The sequence below is a fragment of the Miniopterus schreibersii genome, assembly GCF_964146895.1.
Source record: "Miniopterus schreibersii genome assembly, chromosome: 12".
Taxonomy (NCBI): Eukaryota; Metazoa; Chordata; class Mammalia; order Chiroptera; family Miniopteridae; genus Miniopterus; species Miniopterus schreibersii.
The window spans coordinates 68,019,514-68,030,400 of NC_138112.1; the positions used below are offsets into that span (position 1 = coordinate 68,019,514).

The following is a 10,887-nucleotide window of genomic DNA, read 5'->3' on the forward strand; positions in this document are numbered from 1 at the left end:
AAGGGAAAAGAAATGAGGGAGAGATGAAAACTTTTTGCGGGGGGGGGGGTTTGCAGGAGGGGAGGAGGGAATTGGAAGCCAGTCAAAGGTGTCCAGGAAGCTGGGGGCGGGGCCACCACCCCTGCCTCTGACCAGGGAGGCCTCAGAGGGCAGGCAGCCCTGGAAACCACAGACCTTCCCTGGCCCCAAGGAGCCAGCCTCTGCACCCCGCTCTGTGACAGCTGGCCCTGTGCTTCAGACCCAGAGGGGCAGTTAGTTGGTTGGTTAGTTAGTGCAAGTTTCCTACCCTTGGACACGGATTTCTGCTAATAGCCCCAGTCCAGGCGGTGGGACTAGAGCTGGAGTGTGGCACCAGGGGTGGACTGCTGCCCCCCCCCCCCCCAGGCCGGCTCCAAGTGGCATTAGTATTAACAGCTGCAAAAGCTGCCCCAGGCACTTAGGATCCCAGCTGGGAAAGGTGAGTCACCACTGTGAGCAGGGCTCCTGGACTCAGGATCAGCAGCTGGAGTTGGAGGCGCCCCACCCCCATGTCACCAGGAGAAAAACTGGACCCTCTTCCAGACACCTTCATCCTGCAGCCACCAGTCTTCCACCCGGTGAGCAGCCACTCAGATTTGGAACCTCCCAGGGCTCAGGGCATCTCCGTTCCAGCTGGGGCCAGGCTCCCAGATGGTGGGATGGAAAGACCCTGTCTTGGGCCTGGCTTCCACAGTATCTGCCCCCGAGCTCTGAAAAGGTCCTCCTGAGTTTAGCAAAGTGCTGACCAGCTAATTCTCACTTGGGTGTGAATGTCTGCTGAGCTCACAGGGTCCTTGCATTTTAAAAGTAGTAGAGCCTGGAGACAGTGCTGTGCCCCTACAATAGGAGGGACTGGGGGAAGTGGGTAGTCTGTTGGGGGGACACTGAGCACCTAGCAGGGAGTCAGGTGGGAACCTTCGACTCAGGGATGGGGTGGGGGCTTCCTCGCTTTCTACTCCTGCTTAGTATCCATGCAAATTTGCTGAAACATGGCCATGCTTTACAGAAGCTAAGCTCCCAGCGGACTCCACCCTCCCTCTGAGGAGCATTAATTATCGCTTTCTCTTTACTTGGCCCTCTCTCACCAGAGCTGCAGCAGCTCAGCTCCTTACAGGCCAGGCCCGGAGCCTGGGAAGTGAGGGCCTGAGGAGCTGAGCCCAGGGGGCTGCAGGTGCTCTGGCTGTCCGAATCTCCCACACCTCCCGGTGCCTGAGTAAGGGGGTAAAGGGGTTGCCCAGGTTACAGCCCCTCCCTGCTTTTCAGGCTGGAAGCTCCCATCTGGAAGGCAGAGCTGTGGGGTCTTAGCTCTTTCTGGGTGACTTGGGCTTCTGAAGTCTGCTGGGGGTGGGAGAAGACCACGTAAAGGCTGGTCCAGTGACACTGCCCAGTGTTTACCTGTTGCACCTTCACGTTTGTTCTGCAAACACCTGTTCAGAACCCACACTGTGCCAGGCTGGGCACTGAGCCTATAGAAGGGCGGGGTGGGGCTTCAGCTCTTAGGGGCTGTGCCTCCCAGTGTAGACAGCCAGCCACGTGTCACCCTGCAAGGCAGCTGGCCAAGGGCCAAGCCAGCCAGACCAGCAAAGTGTTCTGGAGCAAGGGGAGGGGAGAAACAATTCAGGCACCAAGGGGTATGGTGCTTGAGACTTTGTCGGTGGGTGTCGGAGAAGGTGTCAGGAGCCTCGAAAGTCAAGTTGGATTTCCCAGGGTGTAGGGATAGCGGAGGAAACAGCCCCAGGGAAGGCAGCGAGCTGTAAAAGTGTGCGTTGTGTTTTAAGAATGCCAGGCAGCTTCTAGGCCATTGTCAGTATCTCTCCAAGCTTCCACATCAGGGTCCGCGCTCAGGTCCCAACTTGTCCATCCTTCTGTATCCCAGTTCCCAGGCCCTGGCCAGTCACCAGTCCTCAGGAAGCCTCGATAACAGGCTTCTGGAAGCCAGGGTGGCATCCAGGGGGCAGCGAGCCTCACTGGGGACACTACTGTGCCCTAGGAGCTGGGGAGAGGGGCTGGGCTGGGCTCCAGCAGGTGGCAGAGCTGAATTTGGCTTCCCCAGGGCAATGTGGCTTTGACATGTGAGGGTCCAAGAAAGGGGAATAGGTAGAAGACCACATTTCAGAGAAAACGAATTTTCCCCACAGGACATTTTCTGTTTGGGGCGGGAGAATCGCGTTTTCTTGCTCTCCTTCCCTCCCCACCCCCCTGACATAGGGGTCCCTTGGCCTTTCCTCCAGCCATGTAAGGATGGGTTTCTCCCCTTGTCCAGGTGGTTCCTTATGTCACAACAATTTTTGGTGGCTTACGCGCAGGGAAGATGGTCATGCTGCAGGGAGTGGTCCCGCTCCACGCGCGCAGGTGAGGGCAGTGCTCCCGGGGTGCTGGGCTCAGCCCCAGCGGCTCCAGCTGGGGGCTCCCCTCTGCCTGCGGGGCCTCTGGGGGTCTCTGACAGAGGTGCCCTTCAGAGCCTCCGCTCCCCCAGGTTCCAGGTGGACTTCCAGTGCGGCTGCAGCCTGCAGCCCCGGCCAGACATCGCCATCCACTTCAACCCGCGCTTCCACACCACCCAGCCCCACGTCATCTGCAACACCCTGCACCAGGGGCGCTGGCAGGCCGAGGCCCGGTGGCCCCGCCTGGCCCTGCAGAGGGGCGCCAGCTTCCTCACCCTCTTTCTCTTTGGAAATGAGGAGATGAAGGTGAGCGAATGGCTATCCGGGCATCTAGAACTTGGTCCTTCCGCCCCTCCTTCCTTCTGTTGAGTCCCCATGTCACTGTGTGAAAGGGAATGGGGGAGGGGTCAAGTGCAGAGAGGACCGAGGAGCTGCCAAGCCCAGTTCCACGTCGCCCTGGGCCCCTGGGGCCTGATATACCTGGCAGCAAGACAGCTCTCTGGCGCCTGGCCCTGGGGAGGGTGCCACCACCGCGGTCACAGTATGTCTAGAGTGCCCGCTATGTGCCCGGCACTGTTCTAAGCCCCTAAATTTCAGCTCATGGAATCCTCCGAACAGCCCATGGAGGAAGGTGCTTCGTTTTCCCCACCCCACAGCTGAGGGGGCAGGGGCAGGGGGCAGGGAGAGAGGACGTGACCCCAAGGCTTTCCCTGCTGATGGGACCTCCTGCCAGAAAGACAAGGGGGGGGGGTTGGCAGTGGAGGGAGAGGCCATGGGAGAGGGATCCACACAGCCTCCTGGGCCTCGGTTTCCTCCCCCATGGACCGGTTGTGGTGATGGCCGGCTGCTGGCAGGTCTGCAGAGAGGGACCACGTGGGGAAGCGCTGGGTCAGGGCCAGAGGGGGGCGTTGGAAGGTGCCTTGGGTCCAAGGCCAGTTCTGCCATCTGCCAGCTCTGCCACCTCAGGAAGGGCACATGGGTTCTCCAGGCCTCGGGCACCCGTCTGCAAAATGTACCTGCTCCATAGAGTTGGGATGGAGGCGAATGGGGACATTTCCAGGCAGGAGTGCTCACAGGCGCCTGGCAGGAGCTCAGCGACCACGAGCTGCGCTGAGGCAGCCCCTGCGTCTCCAGGTGAGTGTGAACGGAAAACACTTCCTCCGCTACCGCTACCGCCTCCCGCTGTCTCGTGTGGACACCCTGGGCATATTTGGTGACATCCTGGTCAAGGCTGTTGGATTCCTGAACATCAACGTAAGTTTCCATGGGGCCAAGGCCTGGGTGGCACTGGCCTCTGACTTCCTCTGACCCCTGGACAGGCCCGGGACCCCCTCCTGCCCCAGACAAGCCCTGTCACTGCAGTTATGGCCAAGTTCCATCGAGGTGTCAGACATGAGTGGGGTGAGGGAAGAGAAGCTGACTAGCGAAGGGGCCAGAGAACCCTGGACAGAAGTCTGTCCTGGGTGTGGGGTCAGTCAATGCGGAGGAGCAATGGCCAGGAGGTGAGTCACTTAGAGACTTGGCGCTGTGGGGCCCAGACATAGCAGCTGGCTGTCACTCCCACCCGAGGAGCTTATTAAAAATGCAGATATCTGGGCCGCCACCAGAGAGTCTGATTCCGTGTGCCTGAGACAGGGCCTAGGATCTGCATGTTCACGGGGCCAGCTCTGAGAGCCGCGAGGAGGCCATGAGAACGAGGAGCTCTGAAGGCCCAAGGGGCCTCTGCCAGTGCCTGGGCCAGCAGGCCGGCCGGGCCAGGGGAATGGCCCCTGGGACTTGCAGTGACCCTGAATCCCGTTGTTGCCTTTTCTCTTTCCGAACAGCCATTTTCAGAGGGCGGCAGCGAGTATCCAGTTGGCTATGTGAGTCTCTTGGGAGCAAGGTGGGCCCTTGCCAGACACACAAGCTGAGCCCCCGGTTCTCCCCCCCCCCACCGTGACCTGCCCCTTGCCAGCCAGGCTGCTGCTCCCCTTGCACAGGCCCAGCTGCCCCTTCCCTTGCACCGTTGCCATGGATACGGCTAGCTCTGCCTTGGTCCCTGGAGAACCTGGATTTGCCTCTCCCAGCTCATCTCCAGGGCCAGCTTGGGAAGATGAATGGTGGGCGGGGGTGGGGGTGAGGTGGGGGTGGGCAGGGATTTCCCCTGAAGGGGCAGGGCCAGGTATTTATATCAGAAGATCCCTTTAGATTGGAGCTTTCAATTCCCAGAGTAAGCCCACGAGGTAGCTGGGCTGGCCTGCGGGGCAGAGGGGGACATGAGGCTCAGGTACTTGCCCAGGGCCACATGGTGAGTGAGTGACAGGCCCTCCACCCAGTTCTTCCTCCATCCAGTTTTCCAGAGCTGGTGTCTGTCTGAATTCAGGAGGATCCCACTGGGGCTCCAATCATCCACCTGTATTGTCTCCGAGAGACAAACCCCAAAGATCCCCAATTGTTAATAATAACATCAAGAGCTTCCCTTTCACTGAGCAAACGTGCATGACCTCTGCATCCCCTCTTCTTTCCTTGACAGCCTTTCCTGCTGGAGAGCCCCAGACTGGTGAGTCAGCTCCCTCCCCATTCTGGTGGAGGCAGAGCCCCCCACCTGCCTCGCCAGGGGTAGGAGGGCACCCCCACCTGGAAAACCCTTGGCATCAGGGTTTTCCCTCCCTTCATAGAAAAGTGCAGGCTGTGGGCTGGTGGCCCCTTCAGGCCGAAGCTGCAGCTCCATTTGACCTTGTCTACATCTATTCTGCACACAATTATTTGATATCTTTGGTGCCAGGCTCAGTGCCAGGCTCTAGGAGAGAGGGACAAGCCAGTCCCCAGGCCTCTAGCTGCTTACGGGCTGGTGGGGAGGCAGACCAATGAATGGGCCATTACAGCTCCGGTGCAGGATAGGGGCATACGTGGTGCTCACAGCACAGAGGGACACCAAGCTCAGCCTCGAAAGGCCAGGGGGAGCAGAGTGCAGGAGGCCAGGCTTGCAGTAGGTGTCTAATAAATGAGCAGAGCTGAGTCCCCTTCTGGCTGCAGGCCCAGAAGCAGAGACTTACCTGCTCAGGGCCCCCAGCCCCTGAGGGTGGCCCTCAAAGCTGCTCCTGGGGGCGGCAGTCCTCACTGAGCATCTCTGTGAGTCCCCTTCTCAGTCATCTCCCCTGTTCCTTCAGGAGGTGCCCTGCTCACGTCCCCTTCCCCGGGGCCTCTGGCCAGGACAGGTCATCGTGCTGCGAGGGCTGGTCCTGCCAGAGCCAAAGGAGTAAGTATGCAGATGAAGGGAGGGAGAAGCGTCCCGAGCCAGGCATGAGCTTTATACACATTGCCTCTCTAGTCTCCAAAGCCCCCATTTAATCCCCATTTCGCAGGTAAGCAGACAGAGGAGCAGAGGAGAAGTAAGCTGTTCAGGGTTGCGGAACTTGCAAAAGGCAGGCTGGGACTGGGACCAGGGCTCAGGCTGCCTTCATGGCCCCCGCAGCCCCAGCTCTGGGAGTATCTTCCCTGCCTGTAAATGTGGTGAGGCCAACAGCCTCTCATCGCAGGTCCTCCCTGGAGCCTCAGGAAGGGCCCTTGAGAGGCTCCAGCAGAGGATCAGAGAGAGGATGCGACCAACGGTGACATAGTGCCTGGTTTAGGAAATGCAGCTAGGCGGCCCCAGGGAGGCCTGGCGCGGGAAGTGAGGACTTGCAGGGACTCGGTAATCAAGTAGATGCTGCCTGACTTATCCCCCAGGGGGCGCTCCCGCTCCATTCGCCAAACCTGCAGGCTCAAAGGCAATTAAAAAAGGGTCTTCTCTTTCTTTCTTTGTTTCTTTTTATTTTCCTCCCTCCCTCCCTCCTTCCTTTTTTCCTTTTCTGGAATTGCATTGGATTTCCTGACTTCTGGGCCATACTGCCTGCCTGAGTTTGACTTGCTGAGGACACTTACTACCTGTGCAACTTGCAGGCATTGCTTTTCCTTTCTGTGCCTCAGTTTCTTTGTCTATAAGGGATAATGATAGCGCTGCCCTCAGAGGTGGTGTAAATGCGCATAAGTGTGCCAGCAGCCAGTGTTCCACACCTGGGTGGTATCAGATTTCTCTTGGTGAAGGGGTGGAGGGGTGAAGGGGCAGGGAGCCGGGAGTCAGGGGTGCGCTCTGTTCCCAGCTCTTTCTCCCCTGTTCTGTTTCTGAGTTTGAAGTCACTGACCTCACTAAACCCCTGCCCTGCATGATCCTGAATTCTGTGGCAAGCACAACCCTGGATAGCATGCACCTCCAAAGCCAGGCCCAACTGGGCTGGATTTCTGATTTTCCCTCTTATAAACTGTGTGGTCTTGTGCAAGTCACTGCTCCTCTCTGAGTCAGGAGTCCTGAGTTTCCCCATCAGAAAAAAACAAGGAGAAACAAAATCCCAGCCCTATGGGGAAAACAAAATGGTTCCTGGCGATAAGGAGCACCTTCCCCTCTGCCTTGGCCGGGCAGTGCAGTGGTTAGAGTGTTGTTCTGCGCACCAAAGGGTCACGGGTTCGATTCCTGGTCAAGGGCACAGTCAGCAGCTTCAGGGCTGTTGTTTCAAAGAAGTGGCTCTGGAAGCCCCCAGACATGACACAGAATCTGGCTGCCCTGCCTGAGAGGAGGCTGCCAGGCAGCAGAAAGGCCCCCTTGCCTGGAGTCCTGAATCCTGGTTCACATCTCAACCTGAAGCCCCACAGCTTTTACGAGTAACGGAGTCCTTTAATTTCTTGTCCCCTCCCTTAAATGAGCTGATGGGCCTCAAGCACAGGATTTCTGTGAGGAGTCCAGAAAAGCTAATGATGCACCTACTGCATGCCAGGTACTATAAGACACCTACTGCATGCCAGGTACTTGCTAAACTTCACAAACATCATAGCCTTTGTTCCTCTCAATGGCCCTGAGAAGGATTTTATAGTATTTTTGTTGTTGTTAATCCTCACTGGAGGATATTTTTTTCCGTTGACTTTTTAGAGAGAGTGGGAGGAAGAAAGAGAGGGAGAAACATCGATGTGAGAGAGACACATCGATTGGTTGCCTCCCACATGCACCCTAACTGGGCCAGGGATCAAGCCTGCAACCAAGGTGCGTGCCCTTGACCAGGAATCTAACCCATGACCCTTTGGTCCACGGGCCGATGCTCTAACCACTGAGCCAAACCAGCTAGGGCTATAGTATTTTTAAAATTATTTTATAGTAGTATTTTTTAAACAATAGGTATGATTTGAGTGCTATTGTACAGTGGCTGCTTTTCTAAGCATTTTGAGTTAAATGTGTAAACTCATTTAATTCTCATCACAACCCCACAGGCAGATGCAGCACTGTTATTCCCACATTACAGATGAGGAAACTGAGGCACGGAGACATTGACTTGCCCAGGGTCACAGGACTAGAAAGTGGCAGAGCCAGGATTGAATCCGAACAGCCTCACTCTAACCCCTGTGCTGTTTGCAAAACACTTACAACACCGGGCACATATGCTCAGTAAATGTTAGCTATCACTAATACCATAATTATGCCCATTTTGAAGAGGAGAAACTGAGGCTCGGGGGTGGTCATTTGCTCCCCCATGATCCTGTAGCCAGTGAGTGGCGATGTGGGGATTCAGTCTCAGGTGTGAGGCTCAAGCAGCTATTTCCACTCTGAGCTGCCAGGTGTCCAAGAGCTGGTTTCTGGGGGGGAATCTGCCCAATCTTCCAGCCTCCATCCCTCCCCTCGGGGTCCAGCAGCCACAGCCCGGAGGAGTCGGGGCGCCATGGCCTGGGGGCTCCGGAAGCTGAGCCCCTTCTTCGGCCCCTTCCCACAGTTTCACGCTGAGCCTCCTGGATGAGGCTGCTCGTGTTCCTGTGACACTCAGGGCCTCCTTCGCAGACAGAACGCTGGCTTGGGTCTCACCCTGGGGACGGAAGAAGCTGATCCTGGCCCCCTTTCTATTCTACCCACAGCGGTTCTTCGAGGTGGGTCAGAGCCAAGCATTTCCATCTGGGACACTGAGGGGGGGAGGGTGTTCCAGGGAGAACCTCCATACCAGGGTTCTCAACCCTCTACACTGGTGCCAGGCGTCCCATGCCCAGAAACCCAGGTTTAATCGATCGGGTGTGGGCCCTGGCACCAGGGTTACCAGAAAGCCCCCCTAAAGACTCCAGTCAGGGTTGAGAACCTCTCCTCCAAGGAAGCAGCCTCTGTTACAGATGGTGAAACTGAGGCCCAGAGCCGAGAAGATCCTCGTGGAAGGGCTGGTGACCAGCTGGGCCCTAGTCTGTTCGGTTGCAGAACTGGGTGCTCCACGGGCCCAGTGTGAAGGGAATAGGGCTCCCTGGGTAGGGCATCGGGCAGGGGCGGAGGGTCCATCAGGAAGCCTACAGGCTTCACGCCCTCCGTTGCCAGGTTCTGCTCCTGTGCCAGGAAGGAGAGCTGAAGCTGGCACTCAATGGGCAGGGCCTGGGGGCCACCAGCCTGAAGCAGCAGGCCCTGGAGCGGCTGCGGGAACTGCGGATCAGCGGCACCGTCCAGCTGTACTGCGTGCACTACTGAGGGGGGACCCAGAGAAGAGGAGAGGCCCACACCAGGGCCCACGGTCTGCCCCCCTTACAGTGCCCACCTGTCACCACCACTCCAGGCCTGGCTCACTTCTGGAGCTATGACCCTGAGTCCCCAGGAGCTCTGGGCCCCGCAGCACAGGGAAGGCACAAGAGTGTGAAGGCTCCTCCAACTCCGGGCCTCCCGGTACCAGGCGCCAAGACTGGCCTCTGTCTTCCTCCAGGGCCTCGACAAGGACACTCAAAAAGAACTCAAAACACTGGCTCGGAGAAGTTAGATGTTCATGTCATTCCCATCTGACAGAACTGGAGAAAATGGTCCAGGCGGGAGGCAGCTCTGTGCCCCACGGACCTTCAGGGTTGTCCCTGTCATCACTGCCACCCCCGCCCAGCAGGCCATCAGCGTGGTCTGTGTGTCTCCGCTTCCCGGCACTTTCCCACACATTTCATTCTTGTAAGAACCCGGCGACGTAGACGGGATGGCAGATGAGGCGCGGCAGACTTGTCAGATGTCACAGAGCTGGCCCGTGGGCACCGGAGTCAGAAGCAGCTCTCTGTCCCCTGGTCAGTACAGGTGCTCAGGGTTCTCCCCTGACGGTCCTGGAAGTGCAGCTCCCAGGGCGCACAGAGCTGTCCCAGGAGGAGAAACATCAACCTGGGTTCAGCTCCTGACACTTTCACAGGCTTAGGGGCCTTGGGTTTGGGCAAACCCAGTGTGCGCATGCGGAAAGGCATGGGAAATGACATCGGCCTAGCCGGTGGCTGTGAGAATCTATAAGTTGAAATTGCTTAAAGTGCCTAGTACCGAGATGGAACTCAATAAATGGTGGCTCTTACGGGTATTGTGAGAAATGATCTGTTGGCCCCATTGATGTTGCCAACGCCCCTCCCCCCAACCCAAGCAGAACTGATCTGATACTGTCCCCACCGGTAAGATGCACCAAAGGCATCTCACCGGTGGGGAGAGTGTCAGAGATCAGTGGCAACGTGCTCACCAACGTTCATGGGTCTACTCCACCCGTTCGACAACCTTCTTGGCAGAACTGATGCTCTCACCCGCAGCCCGGGGCCTGGATCCTAGTCTGGGGTCTGTTGCCCGGGTTGCTTAAAACCTTCCCTGCGAACCCAGACTGCAGACTCACCTCGAGGGGGAGGGCGGCGGGTGTAGCTCAGGGGGAGGAAGAGCAGGCTGTGCGGCTGGCCCGTCTCCGGTCAGGGCCCTGCCTTCTGTTTCTCTCCCGCTGCCAGTCACTGTGTGTGCTATGCAGTGACTCGGTGCCCTCTGCTCCACCCATTAGGTCACTCAGGACACAGCGGTTCTTAGCTCCCTCCTCTGTGCCAGGCCCCTGGTGTTTGACACGTGATCTCCTTTCACCCCTTCAGAAGGCTGTCGCCTGAGCCTCCGGCAGGGTGAGCAGCGCATCCAAGTCTCGGCTGGGACGTGGATTGGAGCCAGGACTCCTCAGTCCGTGGAGACAGGCTGACACTGTGTGGACCTTTTGCAAATGAGTTCCGTTTGGGACACATGAGAGAGGGGGTTTACCCCCTGTCCCCCAAAAAAGTGCAACTCAATTACTGTACAACAAATTCAGTCCGATAGAGAATAAAGGTCCAGAGTCTTTCTTTCCAAAGAATTTAAGCTGCCCCATAGCAAAGAACACATTACAGTTCAGCACGCACACGTTCGTGCTTCTAAACTCTAGGGCTGATACTTGAGCAGAAAACCCTCCCTACTTGCCAGGCCCAGAAGGACCACATCTCCTCTCCTGTACACAAGACGGCCCACTGCCCACAGCCACGTCTATAATTATCAACCAGGTCTCCAGGTAGGGCGCTCGGCCTGCCTGCATTAGAACAACCAAATGTACATGAACTTGAGCCCCTCCACCCCCCAGACAGTGGCTTCTTTGGGGGAAGGAGCAATGCTGCAGCTTCATCACCTCATGGGAAACCCAAGATGCCAGCACTTGTTGCACGA

General features: G+C 57.6%; 1 protein-coding gene across 3 annotated transcripts; it reads left to right on the forward strand.

The window, feature by feature from the left end:
- Positions 1-527: 527 nt before the first annotated feature.
- On the forward strand, positions 528-8,904 carry LGALS12 (galectin 12; the record flags this gene model as incomplete). Of its 3 annotated transcripts, XM_081153534.1 has the most annotated exons (9): positions 528-596; positions 2,282-2,370; positions 2,495-2,708; positions 3,537-3,656; positions 4,226-4,264; positions 4,915-4,941; positions 5,552-5,640; positions 8,177-8,327; positions 8,758-8,904. In XM_081153534.1, 9 exons carry the CDS (start codon positions 528-530, stop codon positions 8,902-8,904), a joined length of 945 nt encoding a protein of 314 aa, XP_081009660.1. The 3 variants fall into 3 exon arrangements, with proteins under 3 accessions (XP_081009660.1, XP_081009661.1, XP_081009662.1); XM_081153535.1 differs by lacking the exon at positions 4,915-4,941; XM_081153536.1 differs by lacking the exon at positions 4,226-4,264.
- Between the last annotated feature and the right edge of the window lie 1,983 nt (positions 8,905-10,887).